General features: G+C 47.5%; 3 protein-coding genes across 4 annotated transcripts; all 3 read right to left on the bottom strand.

Annotated features, from left to right (window-relative positions):
• Nucleotides 1-3,002: 3,002 nt before the first annotated feature.
• Nucleotides 3,003-5,863, bottom strand: ccr9b (chemokine (C-C motif) receptor 9b). Of its 2 annotated transcripts, XM_061266150.1 has the most exons (4): nt 5,226-5,863; nt 5,064-5,125; nt 4,104-4,195; nt 3,003-4,028 (listed from the first exon to the last, which is right to left on the bottom strand). In XM_061266150.1, exons 1-4 carry the CDS (start codon nt 5,281-5,283, stop codon nt 3,137-3,139), a joined length of 1,104 nt encoding a protein of 367 aa, XP_061122134.1. In that variant the 5' UTR covers nt 5,284-5,863; the 3' UTR covers nt 3,003-3,136. The 2 variants fall into 2 exon arrangements, with proteins under 2 accessions (XP_061122134.1, XP_061122133.1); XM_061266149.1 differs by having other exon boundaries at nt 3,003-4,195; nt 5,226-5,854.
• A 299-nt stretch (nt 5,864-6,162) lies between these two features.
• On the bottom strand, nt 6,163-9,288 carry lztfl1 (leucine zipper transcription factor-like 1). Its single transcript, XM_061266152.1, has 10 exons — nt 8,959-9,288; nt 8,440-8,564; nt 7,999-8,193; nt 7,519-7,576; nt 7,376-7,447; nt 7,236-7,301; nt 7,095-7,172; nt 6,840-7,016; nt 6,659-6,762; nt 6,163-6,551 (listed from the first exon to the last, which is right to left on the bottom strand). The coding sequence occupies exons 1-10, from the start codon at nt 8,959-8,961 to the stop codon at nt 6,533-6,535; spliced, it is 897 nt and encodes a 298-aa protein (XP_061122136.1). The 5' UTR covers nt 8,962-9,288; the 3' UTR covers nt 6,163-6,532.
• Nucleotides 9,289-9,482: 194 nt separating this feature from the next.
• Nucleotides 9,483-19,671, bottom strand: tmem108 (transmembrane protein 108). The gene is made up of 5 exons (XM_061265493.1): nt 19,220-19,671; nt 13,567-13,650; nt 11,112-11,825; nt 10,725-10,876; nt 9,483-10,376 (listed from the first exon to the last, which is right to left on the bottom strand). Exons 2-5 carry the CDS (start codon nt 13,604-13,606, stop codon nt 10,260-10,262), a joined length of 1,023 nt encoding a protein of 340 aa, XP_061121477.1. The 5' UTR covers nt 13,607-13,650; nt 19,220-19,671; the 3' UTR covers nt 9,483-10,259.
• Nucleotides 19,672-20,098: the final 427 nt, after the last annotated feature.

Raw genomic sequence — 20,098 nt, 5'->3', positions numbered from 1 at the left:
CGACGACGCCCACTGATCGCTTTATTATCCAACATTAATTATTGATCTTTCTCTTTTATCAGCTGCCCGCCTTCTTCGTTTAGGCCGTGACGAATGCGGGAAGGATGCAAAGACAGCAAGATGGAAAAGAATTTGGATTTTGAAAATTGCTCGAGAACCTCGTTCGGTCACTCCAGGAGGCAAAACGGAGGATGTCGGAGGCCACGTGACTTCTTCCAGCCAAGAGAAAATTAGCAACATTAACAAGACTTCTACTCAATCATGTCCTGATGTTGTTCTCACAAATTTAATAATTTGACGACAACATACAAGAATATATCACATATTTGTATTTATCACATATTTGTATTTATAAATTACTGTAATTAATTTTTATGGCAACAGCATTTATATTTATGTAATAATAATAATAACAATAATAATAATAATAATAATGTACGCTCTTAATGTGATTCAGCAGCAAGTTGACAAACAAACAGATAATAAACATTGTTCCAAAATTACATTAGCAACTCTCCGATGGTATCACTTTTAAAAAATGAAAATGATAATCTTTTTCCAAGTACTATGTGATGGTTTTACACGGCGCGGGTGTACCTAATCTACCGTCCTGTGAGTGTAAATCATTGTGTCAGCCGCTTATGGATGCTCTGCCGTCACAGCGACACGGACGGTGACTAACGACACTCGCGCTTATCACGATTATCACGAGTGACGTCAAACGGAAGCGTCTCTCATTCTCGGCTGAATGATGAGCAACATTGTGGGCCGCTACAATGCCGATTGTGCTTTCGGCTGGTTTGGCTCCGTTTCATTCCATGCGGGGCCTACTTTTGACCTGCTACCTCTGCTCCACTGTGGACCCACTCCAAGTCCGAGGGGTCACATATGCTAGCTCACCACTTTAAGACCTGAACACACACACGCGCACACACAAGGTTCCCTCCACAATTGCAGTAAGATGGATGGCGTGTCCCCCCCACTACAGGTGCTGCTCTACTTCGGGAGCCTTTCACATTTTTCACTGCACTCCCCGGTGGTGATTAAACAAAGAGTGCATCACAACACACTGGATTCGTTTAAAGGCACGCAATCCATCTTATCTAATTGTTCTCGTTCTAGTTACAAGGAGGTTCACACTGTGCGGCTACACCGGTAGTCGATAGGGGGCGCTCCTATCCACTATAACATGTCAAACTCACGGCCCGCGGGCCACATCCGGCCCGGCATGCAATTATATCCGGCCCGCGAGATCATTTTATATTATTGTTACTAATGGCCCGACGATATGAAGCGATGATAACACAATAAACTACTGATCCCATAAAGCATTGCTTTCGCTGCCTTGTCGAGCGTTTCTCTGCGGCAATCAGGACAAGTGCTCATGATGCCGAAGAGAAAAGTTGATTCTGAAAACAGAGCCTTTAAAAACCGATGGGAGGTTGAGTATATGTTTACTGACATTGCCGGTAAACCCGTTTGTCAAATTTGTGGCGCTAATGTGGCTGTATTGAAAGATTTTAATCTAAGACGGCACTATGAAACAAAACATCTGGATAACCTGAAAGGCCTGAACGCAGAGCAGAAGATACAGAAGGTAGAAGAGTTAAAGAAGAAGCTGACATTACAGCAGACGTTTTTCACCCGTGCAAAATCCCAAAGTGAAGCTGCTGTGAAAGCGAATTTTATCGTGGCAGAGGAGATCGCCAAAGCAGGTTGTTATTGCTGAAAAGCACAAATTATTTTTATATTTTCAGGTTTTGTTTTGCAGCATGTTCATATTTCTATCTTGTATAATTTTGACAGGAAATATTTTTATGAAGAGTAAAATCATTTGGGATATTTAAAATGTAGTTTTTTTTATTTAAAATGACATAAAAGCAAAGAAAATCAAGCGTTTTGATTTATTATCTTAATGTTTACTTGAAGTACAAGCACTGTCACCATTTTAATTTATTTTTTCAGAGGTTTTTTTTTTTTTGCAGCATGTTCCAATTTCTAACTTGTATAATTTTAACTCGATATATTTTTATGGAGATCAAGATATTAAGTTATTTAAAGTTTAAGTTTATTTATTCCAGGATAACATTCCTGTCCGTTTATGTTAAAAGTTAGTTTTAGTGTGTTCAATAAATGTTTGTTCTGTTCGGAAGTGTGTTTTGAATTTTGGCCCCCTGTGCAATTGAGTTTGACACCCCTTCTTGCACTTTATAGTCACTGACTATAAAGTGCAAGAAGGGCTTTTTAAAAAAAAAATATTTACGTGCAAGCTACGCCACCCTGTGGCTAAAAGGTAGACACACAAGAGGCAGAACGTGAGCCAGCCAACACTTACTTGTTTGATATTTAGCCTTCTTGAGATGGGGAAATATTTCTCTTTTTCCAGATTTTCAAAATGGCTCAAAGGGGTTAACAAGACGTGAGACTGTGAGGTCATATATTTTAGCGTTTTTAGAGAACAAATATATCAAATGTGTTGTGCAAGAGGATATGATCTCTTTTTGGAATGGAGTTTCTCCTTTTTTTTTCCCTTTTTTCTTTTTTTAATATATGACAGCTTCTTCCTGTTTCAGGGGGCTTTTTGTGAATCTTGAATGATTAAAAATAAAATTGGCATCTTGGAAATTAAAGTAAGGAAATATACTTACAAGTTGATGGACGCGAGCTCGCCTTGTCTTCATTGTTGGCAACTTCCTATCGTGACAGGAGCAGCAGAGTCTCACCAGAAGGCCAAAAGGTGCAGCAGACTGGCTGACCGCAACACACGAGGTTCTCTGGAGGTCATGTGCCCAACATGCCAGGTTTTTTTTTTCCCTCCAACCACATAGACACGAGACGGCTTGCCAACTCCCACATGTGACCGTGATTTGTGCAAATTGCGCCATGGCATCTCAGCCAAGTGCAAAGCCACAGATTTCAAACAATAGTTGAACGAAGCACCCGACCGAGACCTTTGAGCATTTGCTCACCTGCAGCGGTTATGGTCACCCTCACAGCAGAAATACTCAATCAGGCTTTTTAATATTTGTATCAGAAAATAAAGAGTATATTTTAATGGATACATTAGAAAAAAAGTGACAATTCAAATTTACGGAACAGTATTTACATTTGTACAAGAAGGTCAAAGACCTGGCGTTCATAGGGAGAGCGCCGGCGTGGTTTCAGTGTCGGTGCCGAGCGACGGGCGCTTAGGGGCCGCCTGGAATTTGACGACCCCGTTTCCGGCCGCTCCTGGAATGCACGAGCGCAGCAGCTTCAGCAGGTCTTGCCTGAAGCGCACGCCGACAAAAACGTACAAGAAGGGGTTGAGGCAGGCGTGCGTGAAGGCCAGGCTCTTGGCCACCTGGCCAGCCACGTCGAAGCGCTTGACCACGGCACAGTCGGTGATGGTGGCGTTGGCAGCCTGCGAGGCCTCCACCATCAGGAGCCCGTTGTACGGCAGCTGTGAGGCCAGGAAGGCAAAGACTACCGCCAAGACCACACGCAGGGCCTTGTGCTTCTCGAAGTTCCTGGCCCGCAGAAGCGTGCGGATGATGACCGAGTAGCAGAAGACCATGACCAGGAGCGGCAGGACAAAGCCCATGCAGATCTGCAGGGCCAGCACCAGGATCTTGGTGCGGTTGTAAGCGTTGTTCCAGTAGAGCAGCACGCAGAAGGACGAGCCGCTCGCATCCGTCTTCACGCGGGCGAAAAGGAACTCGGGCAAGGCGAAGAGAGCCGAGACGAGCCACACGGCCACGCAGGCCACTTTGCTGTACAGGAGCCGCTTCTCCTTCCAGTTCTGAGCCTTGGTAACCTGCACGATGGCGATGTAGCGGTCCACGCTGATGCAGGTCAGCAGGAAGGTGCCGCTGAAGAAGTTGATCTTGTAGACGGCCGACACCGTCTTGCAGAGAACCCCGCCCACATGCCAGCCTTTGACGGCCTCGGCCGCCCAGAAGGGCAGCGTGCACAGGAAGAGGAGGTCGGCCACGGCCAGGTTGAGCAAGTACACGTCCGTCATGGTCTTCAAGCGCTTGCGTGCGGTGCTGTAGATCCACACCACCATCAGGTTGCCCACGGCACCCAGCGCAAAGATGGTCCAGAAGAGGGGCGGCTCATACCGGCCTCGGAACTGCCTGACCCAACTCCTGTCGCACATGCCGCTCATCTCGGTGGGGCCCGTGTCGTAGTCGCCCGAGTAATCCAAAGACTCCTGATGAAACAAACGCAAAATCATTAGCAACAATAAACCCCTGATGGAAAAAAAAAGACCTAAAGAATCTGATGCTGCCATCTAGTGGTGGGGATCTGAAGCACAGGTCAAGTGACAAGCTCGCATCTTTGCAGTCAAGGCCATCCTGTCTCAAGGCAGTTCTGCTTGTTTGGTGCCGAGTTGGCCTCAAGAAAGATTTTTGTCTTTTCGTTTCCTGTCATGTATGTGCTGAGCTCCTGGCAAACATGCGGAGATGTGACATCAAACGCTCGTGCAGAGCGAGCGCGTCTCGTGCAGCTGCCTGGAGAAACCACATTGCTGCACCACTTCCTGCTATCCAAAGAGTGCGCTCAACGATCCTTGGGGGCGCAGCAGGGGGGGGTCTGGTTAGATGAGGGCCACAGATAAAAAAACAAAGGTAGGAAGTGACAATCAACTGTTTGCCTAACTTGAAACTAACTTGCTGCGCTATTCTTGATTTCAGATTTCAATTTGGTGTTGTCAATTCAGGGGTGGTTGGTTATCTTAACTAACCCAAATTTTGACATTGGGGTTCCAAGAATGCACGTGTGGATGTTTAATCTTTTTTTTTTTTTCTTTTTTCAATTAGTGACTCATTCAGTTAATATTGTGAGCATCATCTCACATAGGACCAATCCATTTTGTTTTCATTCCAATACACATTGAAGCCATTTGTATTATATTTCTACAAACGTGATTAATTTATTTTTCTTAAATACAGTTGAAGCAAAAGTATAGCTAAAAAAAAAATCCAAAAATGTCCATTTAAGCAACAACATAAGGAGTTAAAAGAAGGAAGCTTGAAAGGGAAGTCAAACTAAACGTTTGTTTAAAAAGCTGTACTCACCGTGACAAAGTCATCAGTTGGTGTTGTCATATACGGCGAAGGGACGAAATCTGCCATCTTATCTGCAAATTATTTAAAAATAGTTGACATGAACTCCTCCATACGTGTTTTAACAAGCAGTCAAATTTTTAGGACTGATGAACAAAGCAGTAAGTGTATTACCTTGTTGGGAGGGGCGTGAGTGCACGAGCTCTTCTTGTTTCGTGTGAGTGCGACTCATCCTCAGTCGTCTTTTATGACTCCTCTAGCATCACAAGGTCACGTGCTGATCGTTCCAAGTCCGTCCCAATCAAGGTGGGGGAGCCTTCACGCTTCGGGCTGCCTCCCCCCTCAACCAGACCCACGAATTTGGATCTATTCCTATTAAACTGGAACCAAAACAATTTCTCGTCACAGATAAAGTTTCAGATCAAATTTTGAGTGTGCACAGGTGGAGCACTCAGCATGAGTGATGCGTGAAACCCAAAACTTTCAGGTGCGTGTGAAGAGCGAAGGCGGCTGATGAAGACACGGCAGCTGTGGGGAGCGTCTTCGGTGTCATTTGACACTTTTTGCCTTCACTGTCACTCGGATGATGGATGGCATATGGCTGACGTGGGCTTTAACGGACGGCTCGCATTTTGGGAAGAATCCGTCCGTCTTGTTATCAGATGGCAGGTGAAAAGTGAAAAAAAAAAAAATTCTTCAAAGATGGACTTTGTTCCTGGTCACTCAATTTTTGCGAAAAGCAGAATTGTGTTCCTGGATGACGTTGCTCAAAATCATTCATGTGATATGACCAAAACAAAACAAAAAAGTGGGGCTGGTCAGGAAAGGGAAACACATCAACTGACCCGAGTCACATTACCAAGCACCAGAGCAGAACAACGCACACGCACCCACGCAAAGCTCAAGGAACACGCGAGTACCACACGAGAAACGCCGTTCCGTCGACAAGCTCGGGTGGCTTTCGCAAGAGGCGCTGGTCTGGCTTTACGCGCTTCCTTTTGTGGACGACAGTTTCAAACAGTTGCACTGTGCTCGTCACCACACGGCTGCTTTCACACAAAAAAATATATAAATATCTCACCAAAATGACCATAAAGGTACACACACGATGTGAAGTTGACTACGGTTGGTATTTACTGTCTGAAGAACACGTCCGTTTGGGTTTTCATTTCACAGAAAAGCATTTGTGCGACACACAAGATGATAGAAGGTCAAGACCATGTCGTGGCTTTCAGGGGCTTTTTTTTGTTTGTTTTATTTTTAAAATCAGAGTCCAATTCACTGAAGACCTCTTGTAAGAAACATGTACTTGATCCAACTGAAGAAAGTTCTGAAGGGCACGTCCAGAACCAGAAGCCAACGACAAGAATGGAAAAAAGAAAAAGTCTGATTAAGCCTGAATAAATGAGTTCTCACTAAAGTGCTGCTTTATTCTGCTTGCGTCACGATGGATGCTTCCATCTCCCCCGCTGGACTTAGACTCATTCGTTGGGCTCGTATCTGAAAGAAAGATTGAAGAGGCTTCTTTAGCTACACTGCCCTCTGCTGGATTCGGGAGGGCACCGCCCCACTTCGGTATTTTGGAGGAGGCGCTCTTGCTCACGTACTTCTGCAGTCGTTTCCTAATGTCCTTAATCTGCTCGTTCTTCTTTGCTAGGATCTCCTTCATGTTCCGATAAGCCGCCGTTTGCTGGAACTTCTTGTCCAGCTCCTGGACACCAACACGACTCATTGAAAAGAGCTCAAAGCGTCATTCTGCGATACACACACACGCCGACGAGGGCGGACCTTCTCGGCCAAAGCCAGCTGCTCCTGCACTCGAAGGAGTTCGTGTTTGGCCGAGACCAGGTTCTCCCGCAGATCCTTCTGGGAGGCGGCGTTGATGGTCACCGAGCGCTCGTAGTCCTTGTTGAGGGCCGCCACTCTTTCCACTAGGCCGCTGATCTCCTCGGAGTGAGCCATCAGCTAACAGGCAGGGGGGGGGGGGGGGGGCAGCGTGAGGGGGGGAGGGCAGCAATCTGCTTTAGAAGCAACGAGCCATACCTGATGGCTGCTTTGCACCTTCTGGAGATCTTGAAGGGCTCTCTGGGCCTTTGACTTCTCCTCCAGCACATTCATTGCCTGGAGAAATGAGGTGTTTATGGCTTGCTGTGAAGGCAAGCTTTGAAAAATGTGCTTTCGTACCTGGGTTTCTAAAGTGCGCAGTTTGCCTTTCAGGGTCTCGTTCTCTTCCTGGAGTTTTGCGATCTCCTGAAATGCGCAAGTAGCGATGAATGATGGGGAGTTATAATCTGATTCTTCTCCGAGTAGTTGCGCTTCCCCACCTTGTTGAAAAGTTCCGAAACCCCGCCTTCGTTTAGCGGCGCCAGCTTGGGTTTGCCGCTGTCCTGGTTCGCCTGACATGAAGCAAACAAAGACAAGCTCGATCGTTCCGAGCCGAGAGTAGACGTGCGCTCTTCACACTCACCTTATCGGAGACTTTAAAATCAGTTTTCTCAAATTCAGCTACTTGCTCGAGCAGATCCCTGTTTGGGTAGAGAAGAGGAGGCGAACAGACTAGTCGGCTTTAGACAAAGAGAGCTTGGAGTCAGTTCAGCACACGTTTTGGCATAGAACACAACACATGGCAGGGAACAACAAACAATGAGGAGACATGATCACAAAGCAATTGTTATTATGGAGCTGAAGATCGTTCCACGGTCATGAGCTTTTTTTTTTTCTCAGCGCAGCTGAGCTAAAGATACAGATGTGGTTTGAAAAAGCGGCGAAAGTGCACGTAGATGGCTGCGCCCGGCCCGATGGGGCGTGTATGATGCTTTAGAAACTTGCAGCCACAAAGGCTGGGAGAAAAAAAACAACAAAACCACCCAGCAGTACACTTTTAGAGCAAAGGTCATGAGGTGAAAAGTTACATTAAGTTCACCAAAGTGGACTTGGTTTTCCTCACCTCTTCTCCAGCTCGGAGATATCCAGCTGGAGGCGCAGGTAGTACTTTTCGGCCTGTAAGAAGAACTGGCGCAGCAGCAGGACGTTGGTGTGCGCTGTGTTGATGAGCTCCATCTCGACCTCGCCGCGCAACACCGCATGGAGCCCGTCCAGCATGTCGCGCACCTCGTCCACCGTGAACGTCTCCTCCACCAGCCTTTGGACGCAAACACAAATGCGGCACATGACAGAATAGCATGTAGGGCCGCTAGACTCATTCACACATCATGTTACATCTTCCCAGTGTGTTACAAGGTCCACTATTGACCCGCTGGCTCCCTCTAGTGGCATGTCAAAGACTGACAGCTAAATTGAACTTTTTTTGTGCAATACATGCATGGAATATTTCAGAACTGAACTAGTCCATGGAAGGAAGTGTGAAAAAATAAACAGTGGCACCCACCTGCTGTCTTTGAGTTCTTCAAAGCAGGAATCCACCGTCTTGAGACTTAACAAGCGTTTGGATCGAGCGAATCGCATGTAGTTGATCGCCTCGTTGTGATGATACTCATTACACCCAAATTCAGTCTATGTGAGGGAGGGAAAAGAGGAGCAACCCGTTGATTCTTGTTTTAATTCATTCGAGTTTCATTGCAAGAATCTGCAACGAATTTAACAATTGTTTTTTGGGAATGTGGGATGCAAACTCGAGTTTTCCCCCCCCACAGTATCTGTAAGGGAAAAAATATTGATTTCTATTTTCTATTATTTTTGTGGACGTTGATCAATAATTGATGAATTAAAGCAAATCGCAGAAGGTGAAAATCAACGCTAACACAGCTAACAGAATGAAATTGAAGACAAGCAGTCGTCCAGGAACAGGCCGTCGACAACATCAACATGAAGCGCAGAAGGAAACGATTTTTACGAAACGGCTACAAGCGTTACTGTAATCTACAAATGATACAAAAAAGGGACTTACCATGTTGGCTGTGGAGCTAACGTTCTTGTCACTTATGCGGCTAGCTTGAAGCTTGAAATGGCACGGATGATGTGCTGCTAATTTAAAACAGATTTGGAAGAAGAAGAAAAAAACCTGCACGAGCGATACCGTGCGTTGGTTACGCTCACAGTAATGTCGTTTGAGCAAATACGCAAACACAGGATGTCCTAAATGAGTTACTTGACGCTGGTTGTTGGACGATAATCTGTCCGATTGGCCAGGCTAGCAGTGAAGCTAGGCGTTTGCAAGGGAACCAAAACGAGCGTCATTGCCTTGGTTACGAGCGGTGCGTTCACTGCAGCTCCGTAAACCAGAGCTCTACAGCAATGACGCCACGACGTCATTTCCACAGATACGTTTTAAAAAATACTACTGTTAAACATTTGACATTATATAAACCCATCTAACATATGTATAAATAATATTGAATATATATTAGCTATTGCTATGTAGCCCGTGTGTGTGAATTTTTTTCAGATTTTAAAAATATACTTAATCATGAATATGACTGCATTGCTTGTTTATTTCATTTTTGTAACTCCCGCACGAGGGCAAAAATGTGCAAAACGATGATTTGTTCATAATTACTGATTGAAAAAGAATTGCTTTACAGTTGGGCCATTTGATGAAAAAATCTGTCAGACATTGAACATGATTTACACACACCTCATTTGACTTGTCCAAATAGTCAGATGTTGTATTCTGCTCGGAAACGTGCGTTTCTGAAACCTAAAAAAAATGTCAAATGCACAGGTGCACCTCAATAAATTAGAAGACATGAACTTAAATTCTTTCACTCGAGATGGGGATCCAAATGATAACGACGTATACAATCCAAAAAGTCAATCTGTAGAATAATCGGATTCCCCTATTCATAAATTTGCTACACACAAGGTGAAATATTTCAAAAGTTGTGTTCATTTTGATTTCCAGAAATCCGATGACATACAAAAACAATCCTATCGGTCGAGATGTTTCTCTAAATGTATAAGTGGCATACATCCTCGAGATTCAAGTTGAACAGGCTATAATGAGTCATTTAATCTTGATTCTTGAAAACAAAAGCATTTGCTTCCCTCGCTTGATCCAGTCATCAAACCAAACCGCACGGGTGTATTTAGAAAGACATTAAAAATTATCACAACAATTAATAGGTTTTATTTGGGTGTGTAAAAAGTGTACATCAGAAAAATAGGCGTGCACGCCCTCCTCCCCCTCGGAGCTGCCGCACGTCGCCGCTCACAAGTCCGGAGCCGAGGGCGTGTGTGGGGCGGCGGGCGCTAGATGGCCGAGGCTTTGTCTCTGTTGATGAAGAGGGTCTCCTGGCAGAAGGGGTTGACCAGGACCACGCTGCCCACGCCGTAGTCGCCGTTTGGGGGCAAGCAGCTGTCGTGCTCCTACCGCAAACACAAGTGACGTCATTCATGAGGCTATGCAAAAAATAAACAAACAAATTATAAATAAATAAATAAATAAATAAATCGTCATAAGTTTAAATTTAGAAATGAATATACTCCACGCCAGCCAGCGACCAGTCAACTCGCAAAAGGTTGGAGACCGTGCTATACAATCGATAACCACTAGATGGCGATGTGGTACGCAAAACCACGTTTAGAATGCAAATCAGGGGTAATTGAGCACGTTTGATAAAAGTATTCAAACACATCAACAGTATATCATAATTGTAAATAATTTTCAACAATAACAAAGAATTACAAATTATAAATAAAGTTTGCGTTCGTTACCTCGCTCTCCAGTGTGTGAATCTCTCGGGGCAGCTCGACGGCATGGCGGCTGAAGTAGTCCATGGTGATGGCGTTGTTCCAGTAGCTTAGGTTGTTCTCTTGACTGGACGACTTCTTCCTGCGTCTCATGCAGCACACCGTCAGCAGCACGGCTGCCAAATCACAACAACAAGCACTTAAATTTTTATAAATATAAAAATATTTGGGGGGATTGCAACCAATCTCTGCCACAAATCGCGGCATTCCACGAGTAATTGAAACCTCCGAAAAACGTTTGCCAATAGAGGCCACAACAAGAAGGAGGTAAAACAATACTTTTGTCAAAATGCAACTGCTCAATTTATCATCAGTTGGCGCTGTTTTTCGATCACAAGTGTTGCGACTTACAGCAGGTAGACACGGGCACGCTGATGGCCAACACGATCCACACGATGTCCACGCGACTCAGGCAGATGGCCACGCGAGACGATGGTGACGAATCCAGGCCGGGCCCCGAGCTGTTGTCGATCCCCCAAGGGTCCCGTGTGGTGGCTGGCACCTGCCTGTTCAGGAAGCTGCCGCCGCCGCCCTCTGTCCACACCGTCTCGCGAGTGGACGGGTGGCGGTCCGGGGTGGCAGACGCGCTCGGCGACGGCGCCGCAAGGGGGTCGCTGTCTGTGGTGTTGGGGCGAGGGGATGCCGGCGTGATGGCCTCGCTGCTGTCATTGGCGGCGGCGTTTGTAGGACGGAGGCTGGGTTCTTGGGAAGCGGCTACGGCAGAGGTTTGGTTTTCCACGGAGGCCTCCGCGAGCGTGACGGGGGCCAGCTGCTCAGTGGGGGGCTCGCTCATGTCAGCGGGCGCTTCCCTCAAGGTGATGGCGTGGTGGGCCGGGAGTTCCCTGAGGGACCCACTCAAGTTGGAAGCTCGGGTGGCGTGGAGGACCACGTCGGCTTTGGCCGACCATTCGGTGCCGCTGCTGGAGCCTTCCTGGTGCCAGTCCGGGCGAGGAGTGCTGATGGCGGCGGTTGCCATGGCGTCCCGTCCGGGCGTTGGGTCGCCAAACTGAAGCTCGTGTGCTGACGACGCCGGTCCGACTGGCAGCGTGAGGAGAGCGAGAACACCTGCAAGAACAAAAACAGCACCTTCACCGAACGGCATCAGCTCAAGGCGCTTCCTTCCCTTCACGTGCAGAATTGCTCCTGGGGAATCGTCAGCCACGTTATTGTCTTGTTTGGCATTCATAACGCGCCTCCGCTTTTAATCGAGTGCGTTTGTCACTGTGCCGCTACTCTAACGAGATTGCTTCATTAAGCGCAGCGGCCGCCGAATGCCGAGCAGGTCGTCACGACGCACAATTTTTCACTTTATTTGTACATTCCGTTCCCGATCGCAGTTAGCACAAACTCAAGTGGAACTGAGGGGAGACATCTTCTTATTATGATGGTCGTTTACACTGAAAATTTTTCTTCCAGCCATTTGGCTCAAAGTGGGAGCCTCTGACAACTTTAAAATCGGTATTATCATACGTTGATCAAGTATTGGATTTCCTTTGGTCTGTCGCTCTTCCTCCAAGGTCACTCATGCCGCGCAAGATAGGGGTGTAAATCGCGGGTTTTGTCACGATACGATATCATATCGATACACAGAATCCCGATACGATATTTGCCGATATCTTAAAGCCTGCTGTGATTCATTCACGATACATCGCGATATAGTGCTCGTCGATCGATTTTCTTTTTTCTAAAATAAAAAATATAGAACAATATCCTGATTTATAACAATTCATACGCAAAATCAACAAGGTACTGCAAACTCTTTATTTAGGAAATTACAAGAGTATTGCAGTATACAAAGTGCTTATTTTAACACTGAACTTTGATGTCGTGTTTTTTCTTTAAATGTGCGTCGAGATTTGTGCTCCCTGAATATTTGATCACCGCATGGCAGGATTTACAAACTGCACGTGTCTTGTCCGTTGAGCCATCTTTTCTTTGGAATCCAAAGTGCTTCCAAACGAATGACTTGAAGCCTAAAGAGGAGCAAATTTCCTCGGCTTTTTGGACACTAGCCATAGCACCAGCCCAGGAGCCCCGAACTAGTTGTCGACTCCCCTTTCACGTGCCTGCTCTGCTCACAACACAACACGCCGCTCACTGCTCCCGGAAAGAGGAAGCGAGCAACAATGAACTGGATTTCAAAATAAAGTCGCGTCTAATGTCCGAAGTCAAACACGGCGATATAAATCGATGTTTACGTTTAGCATCGATGCCAATAAATCGTAGAGCATTATATCGATTAATCGATGTGTATCGATGAATCGTTACACCCCTAGCGCAAGATTACAGCATCCCGAGGACAACATGCTTGACAGGAAACGTTGTCCTCCAATCAATAACATTGATAAAACTGCGCGCGGGGGTTCTCCAACACAATGTTTTTTTTTTTAAATATCACCTGGTGAAAACAAGTTCCAGTGGTGACGCAAACAACAAACATGAGATAGCGTGTGTTGCCATTGGTGTCCAGATAGTCTTCATCCTGTGGACGCTCTCGCTTGGGCGGCAAACGCTCGGCAGATGTGAGCGTGCAGATAAAGACAAGCACTTCCTGTTTGAATGCCCCGCTAATTGTTGCGCAACAACTTTGAAGAGTACATAAAGTGTGTTGTTGACCAAGCGATGGCCATCAAACAGGAAGTAGTCACGTTAAACAGGAAGTGTTTCGGATTGTGGAAAGAATGCTAAAATTGGTCCATTAAAGCCAAGCCCAAAATGTAAAATCATAACCACAGAGACATCAAACATGAAATCTGGGTATTTTAGAATCTTGAATCATTTCTGCCCCCCTCCCACCCCCACTTACTCAGTAGCTGGCAGCGCAGAACCTGCAGGCTGGTCTTCATGGTATCATGTGATCCGGGTCGTCCTCCACAGTGCTCATGGTTCTCTGCCAAAAACGAAAGACGACACAGGCGCTCAAATGAAGCTCACGTATCGACCGCCGGCGCGCTCAGGTTCGTGCTGACGGATGGCTTTCATTTGAAGGAAACAATCAGAATTTATTATTTTTATTATTATTCATAATGCGGGGCTGATTCATTGTCAGCTGGTTGTCGCAGTGGACAGCGGGAGTGATCATTTGTAGCTGAAGTAAGTCTTTAGACGCAAGACACATTGACACCTCCCACTAGGAGGACAACTTTGCCTAGCAACAGGACTGCATGTGTGTGTGGGTGTTTCTTTTGCAGTCGGCTAGCGAAAGTGCAAAGTTACGAGTGACAGCGCTCGATAAATGTTTCATCTTTTTTGCTGATCGCTGAGGTTGAAAAAGAAGAAACCACGCATCCGGGCGTCCGCTGTCACCATGGCAACCGAGCCTCCTGAAAGTCACTTGAAGAGGGAACATGCGAGTGAGTAACTATTTGCGGAATTCAAGTCATTTCGGTACGCCGTAAGAGCTCGCTTGCGGACATCGTCTCTCGTTTCGATCGTCTCTCGTTTCGATCGTGCGCCTGCGTGGGAATGTTCAATACTTTGGCGGCGGCAAAGTGGCATATTATTACAAAACCAGATGATTAAGCATCACCACTGAATGACCCTGTTATGAAACCAGATTTGGTGTTTTTGTGCGAGTGGGAGGCCACACACACACACACACACACATACTCACGAGGCAGTCACTGACAGACTGCGTCTTTCAAAGCCGCTGCAGTAACACCATTTACATGACACAATATGACTTGCTGAGTCACTGCATGTGTGTTGGCCATTAAAAGGACACCAGGCCCCCCCAGGAGAAGAGCTCGGCATCACACCTCCACTCTTATATAAGCACTGACTGGACACTTGATGAGGCACTCCGGCATCGGCCCATCCAATTTGTGTCAGCGGTGGTCGGGATTGACACAGATCGGATTGCCTTGACTGTCAAAAATATAGATAGAGATAGAGAAAAGCCCCCCCACCCCCTCTCCACTGCTAAATTCGGATTTCAGGTGTTGGGAACCAAACGTAGTGACTGCAGTCATTTGAAAGGTGTCACCGTTACGGTTTGAATTCCCTAGCGGGAGAGATTTGGCGTGAAACGTTGCCGGCTGCTCCCTCATTGGAGCAGGCGGGCGGTAAAGGGCAAACATCAGGATGCAGCTCACTAGCCGCTAGCGTCGCAATCGTAAATAACTTCCCCCCTCCTTCTCAGCGTCTCGGCTCGTCGTCCCCGTGTCAGGCCGTCTCGCTCGGGATGATTTGGCGCGTCGCCGCACTTGTCGACATACGCAGGGGTGACACTCGACGTGATCATTTTCAAAGGGGCGTCGGCGCCGTGGCGACGGGTGGACCACGCTGCCTGTCGAGCGTTTGAAAGCGGCCGGGTTGCAAAAAAACGGAAACGCCGACAGCGGATGACGATGCTCCGGGCTAAGCTGGGTACCATTGTTAGCTCTACTTCCTGTTTTGGTTCCACTTTGGAAGGCTGACTTCCAATTGCTTTATTCTCGTCCCTCCGAGTACAAACTACACCGTGTTTCCCATTGTGACCATTCCTGGTCTCCACGGCAACCGTTTCCGGCTATGTTCCGAAGCAGTATGAGAGTCCAAAATCAGCACTTTTTTCAAAGTGTGGGCTACAAGTAAAATAAAATAAAAATCCCAGCAAGACAAGACTGCTTTCCATGCTCAGGTGCGGCGTTACCATGGCGACAAAGCCACCATTTGCTTAACCTCAGCTATGCTAATGCCATTTGGACCGGCAAGGTTGTCATTCGAAAAAGAGATTTGAATACAAGAGTAAGAAAGACAATCTCGCGTTGGAAAAGCAGTCAGGAAGCACCGAGGAATTCTTGTCGGAGAACAATCGCGGTACAAAGGGGTGACGACAGGCCCGGGTGGAATTTATCGTTTCCTGACAAAGGAAGACATCTCCAGCACAACATTTGAGGACAGGATGTGGACATCGCGCTACTGGGATTTCAACAATCCCGGAAAGTTCTTTCGTTGACCAAACAGGCTACTGAGTGTTTTTTGCAGGTCTGATCCCTCGGCCGGCCCGAGTGAGACCAAGCCGCGTGGCTCGGCTCGGCGTCACCAGCGACTTAAAGGCGGCTAATTGAGTGGTGCGAGTGTGATGCAAGAGGATCAGTGCGGATCGCTCGGCCTTAAGCCCTCCCGGCACGTCTTCCTCCTGCCGTCATTAGCAAATAGATGAGCGCAAACATATTTGCTGAGGAAATGTCCCATCATCATCATTATCGTGACCGTCAACGTCGTCCCTGGCTGATTCCCAAGCAATCGGAGCGACCTCGAAACAGACTAATTACCAAACGGCTTACTGGATGACTCACGATGATGTTATCGGACCGCTCCAAACTCGGCCCGCCCTCGTTGACAAAACGATGTCTGTCAGACAAACCGAGAATTGTGCTCTATAATGTCAGTAGGAAAAGATGAGCGGCAAGATCTATTATTGGTTAACGATGGCCTGGAGGAGGTGAAAAATAAAGTGCGGATGCCCTTTCTCTTTCTCTGCTACTGTTTGACAAGATCAGCACAAACACACCCGGACACTTCATTAGGTCCAGCTGCAAAATGCAATGTGAGGCCTGATTCCACCCTAACAATAAAGAAGAACATCACAACAGAGCAAACCTCCCGCGTCTGCTTTCCATCACAGAGCCAGACGTCTGTCGTCTTTTATGTTCAGCATCTTGGCAATCCCCCCCACCCTGTCCTCCACGCGCCTCGGATGACGCCGCTGTCGCCATGGCGACGCAGCATCAGCACCGCAACTGTACAGAGATTAACCCGGACACGGTTCCCGGCCAGCTGGATGGACCCGAACGGCTTCTTAATGGACATTAATGAAGATTATTTCACACCTTCCAGAATCTGTAATGAACCATAAGTGGCCTCTAATTGGGAGTCCAAATTGAGAATTCCAAATTAGCGGCAGTCTTGAATGCAACGTAAGGCCACCGAAAAGCTGCCAGGAGGAAAAAACAACAACAACGTTGCACTCTTAAAGGTCTTTTTGCCCCAAAACATGGCATAATATTTATTTTTGACAGTTGCCAAGTTGCTAAGCGTGTTGCCAAGAACACGTGTCGACACCGTTTGGCATCTTCTCCATGAATGAAGTCGATCCATAGAATTAAAAACGATGACACGGGCAAGCGCTCCTCAATCACAAAAACCTACGGCAGCGCTTTCATCTGCAGTGTCAAGCTGGCACCAAGACGGCGTTTGATTGCAACACGTTGGGAATCCATCAAAGCTCCAACGAGATCAAGTTGCCAAGGAAACAAGAGAGGGTCTTTTCTTTTTGGGTGGATGCCAACCCGCTGATGTTAATCCTCGTGCTAGGTGAAGCTACAGTCATTATGTAGACGCCTGCACTCTCACCTCAGCATCTCGTAGTCGGAGGTGACATGCGTGCCCCCCATGCCCCCCCCACACACACACACACACACGAGGAGGACTCCTTCACCTTTCGCCAGCAGGTCCACTACTAATCCCATTAGAGGCGCTCATGTGTGCTGCTTTAAGAAGAAGCAGAAGGCGGGCCACCGTGTTCTGTGAAAGCCCACACGGAGCTCAACACCAGCTCCGAGCTTGCTTACTGGACCTCTCAAAAGTGCTACCACCTCCCGAGCAATATATTGTACTAAAATGCAAAATAAAAAAAAACGTACACGGTTGGAGTGGATTAGCTGAACCAAATCCTTCCCCATCTAGTGGCACCTGGGGGTGAATATCAGCAGGTGCGGGCGCACATTGGAGTGGCACGGCTGCAGCTCAGGAATGTCAGGAATTCCGCACAGTTAATCACGTCGCCATCATGCTCGGACGCTCGCCGTCGCTCTTATCTCCCGGACCTATGCGCCCCCGCGCCCTCCCATGTGTGATCATTAGAATGACGAGTCATTCATTACCGGCCGACGCGCTTCCTCGACTCTTCCCGTGGCCTCCATTTTCAAGTCTTCCACCGGGTATCAACGAGACAATAAGGCTAAGTCAACAAACGAAAGAATACCCATTGTTCTCACTTAAAGTGCTTTGGCGCCACATGTATTTACTGCCCAGTCAGATTCAAGTCAGAAAGTGCAACATGGACGGTTTGTTTGTAATATATTGAAACACTGGGGGGGAGCTGCATTCCAGCTCACTGTTTGCCTCTTCGCTACTAGCTAACTTGCCCAATCTAACCTCTTGCAGGCACATTCCCAAATACTTTTCCATCTGTGCCCCCCCCCCACCACCACAACCCGCCGTTTCCTGCGATAGGTTTGTCCAGGCGGCATGGGACAGCTGATAGTTTCCGGGCGTTTTTCAGACTTTTCCGGACGGGTGATAAGAAGCCAACGATGCCGTTAGTTCTTCCCAACATGGACATCGGCTTGGCCAATGACGAGAGACTTTGGAACATTTGATGGCATGCAAAAGACCGGACAATTATTTCTCACCGATAACAATAATAACGTGAGAGAATGATTCCACGGTAATAGCCTTAGGATAAAAAATAAATATTACTCTTCAAGATGTATGCTTTTCATTTCTAGGGATCTTTTCATTAGAAAAGAGACATGAATAAAGCTATGAGTAGGCTGCCTAATACCCGACCCAGCATGGCAGTTTGCCCCGAGGACGATGTCCGTTCCAGATGTCATTGCCCCCGCTGAACCCCCCTCCCCTCCCACCTCACCCCTGCGCACACAGCACTACTGGCGGTGTGGGTGCAGGGATTGTCCAGCAGAACAAAAGAGGCTGGAGGTGAGTGAGCACGGGTGGTGGTGGGGGCAAACATTCCGGCCGCAACGGCGAGGTTTAACCTGCAGGTTGAATCGGGACTTGAAAACAACCACAATGGCCTTTTCCGTTTGGCCTCAAGAGAGTTGCTCGGCTCTCGACAAGTGTTCTCGTTTTGTTTATTGGAGGTTCTGGATTTGAAGTTCAAATCTCCTGCCTAGAATTTCCTCCCAAAAACACACGTGTCAGCTTGATTGAACATGGAAGGAAGGATGAATGATGAGAGTGCATTAATTTCAGCGATATAATCAACATGGCTGTCATAAAATGATCCAAAAATGTATCAAGGTTCATCTATTTATGCCAGCTACATGTAGTGACAAGCACAACAGAAAATTGAGCCTGTGAGGCACTTTTTGTTAGAATTTTGGTGCTGGCTCAATAAAGGTAGGGAACACTGCCCCCCTGATTGGGAACAACTAGACTTGCTTGCATATAGCCCACATTGGCACCACTACTACCACTCCTATTGCAATGTATACCCCCCCCCCCCCTTACCCGTCTGTCTTTATGACCGTCTGCATGTCTGGTCCAGGCAAACGGCCGCCCCGCGCGGGTCCATACTCAAAGTGCATTGAGCTAACTTATTTACTTGAACGACATAATAGGCATGAAGGACACAGTGTGGCTAATGATGCGGTCGCGTGATATCGAGCTCGCAAATCGATGCATGCGAATCGATAAGCGCGGCAGTAAATAAAAAGCGCTCCACTCACCTATGACGGCGTGGTGGCGTCGGCGTATCCGAGCTCGACAGCGAGGCGCACCAGCGGGTGGCGAGTCGCACTTCAGCGCGTCGAGGCGCACATGGTCCGGCCCGGCTGGGAAAAGAAGTGTCGCACCCGCTCCGGCCGGCCGCGGGAGGAGAAGGAGCTGCGCTCGGTGTCCAAACTCCCGCTGCGGGGATTGCGATGCGCAAGGCGGTGCCACCTGACTGAGAAGCCTTGGTTGGACCCAATTCCTTCCCCGGTGGCGTAACTCTGCTCCCCGCCAGTGACGCAGCTCTCTCTCCGCCTCCGTCCGGGTCGTCCGTCGGGGTTTGCTTACGCCGGTGCCACCCACCGAGTGTGAGGGAGGACCTAGAGGCGTGTAGACAGAGAGGGAATGTTAATGAGGATGTTGGGGGGCTGCTGCAGTCGATTGAGCTGCGGTGGCGGCGTCCGACGCGATCCTGGTCACAGGGGAGCAGCGGACCGGGCACCCGCTTAGGGCGACAGCAAGCACCCCCAAGTTAACAGTCAACAGTGCCTGCAAAGTGGGGGCCGATGGGGAGGGGCGGGGGGTGAGGGCGCATGAACGCATTAAGTAGATTCCCATTGATTTGAATGGGAAAAGATTATCTCCGAGCATAGAAAGTGCATAAAAATAGAAAAATATATAATCAAAGTACTTATACATGAAAACACACTTGAGTACGGCAACACAGGATTTCTTTACTTTCCACTATTAACATGTAAATAATCTAATGACGACTGCAGAAGAGCCAGAAATGCAATAGGCTAGAACGGACGCAAAAGACCAAAACAGAAAATGAATGTGAGATCACGAGAAATCAAATGAATCCACGTGCCCAAAAAATAAAGAGCAAGCCAACC

The sequence above is a fragment of the Syngnathus typhle genome, linkage group LG19 (assembly GCF_033458585.1).
Source record: "Syngnathus typhle isolate RoL2023-S1 ecotype Sweden linkage group LG19, RoL_Styp_1.0, whole genome shotgun sequence".
NCBI classification, from domain to species: domain Eukaryota; kingdom Metazoa; phylum Chordata; class Actinopteri; order Syngnathiformes; family Syngnathidae; genus Syngnathus; species Syngnathus typhle.
This window is presented reverse-complemented; position numbering and strand designations above follow the sequence as displayed.

Coding starts and splice junctions, on each gene's coding strand:
- tmem108 (XM_061265493.1), bottom strand. CDS start 13,606: ATGAAGACCAGCCTGCAGGTTCTGCGCTGCCAGCTACTGA. Junction 11,826..13,566: donor TCTGCGCTGCCAGCTACTGA/GTAAGTGGGGGT, acceptor TTGTTCTTGCAG/GTGTTCTCGCTCTCCTCACG. Junction 10,877..11,111: donor CGTGCCCGTGTCTACCTGCT/GTAAGTCGCAAC, acceptor GTGATTTGGCAG/CCGTGCTGCTGACGGTGTGC.
- ccr9b (XM_061266149.1), bottom strand. CDS start 5,283: ATGAGTCGCACTCACACGAAACAAGAAGAGCTCGTGCACTCACGCCCC. Junction 5,126..5,225: donor CTCACGCCCCTCCCAACAAG/GTAATACACTTA, acceptor AATAATTTGCAG/ATAAGATGGCAGATTTCGTC. Junction 4,196..5,063: donor CAACTGATGACTTTGTCACG/GTGAGTACAGCT, acceptor TTGTTTCATCAG/GAGTCTTTGGATTACTCGGG.
- lztfl1 (XM_061266152.1), bottom strand. Junction 8,194..8,439: donor GAAGAACTCAAAGACAGCAG/GTGGGTGCCACT, acceptor TTGCGTCCAAAG/GCTGGTGGAGGAGACGTTCA. Junction 7,448..7,518: donor ATTTTAAAGTCTCCGATAAG/GTGAGTGTGAAG, acceptor GCTTCATGTCAG/GCGAACCAGGACAGCGGCAA.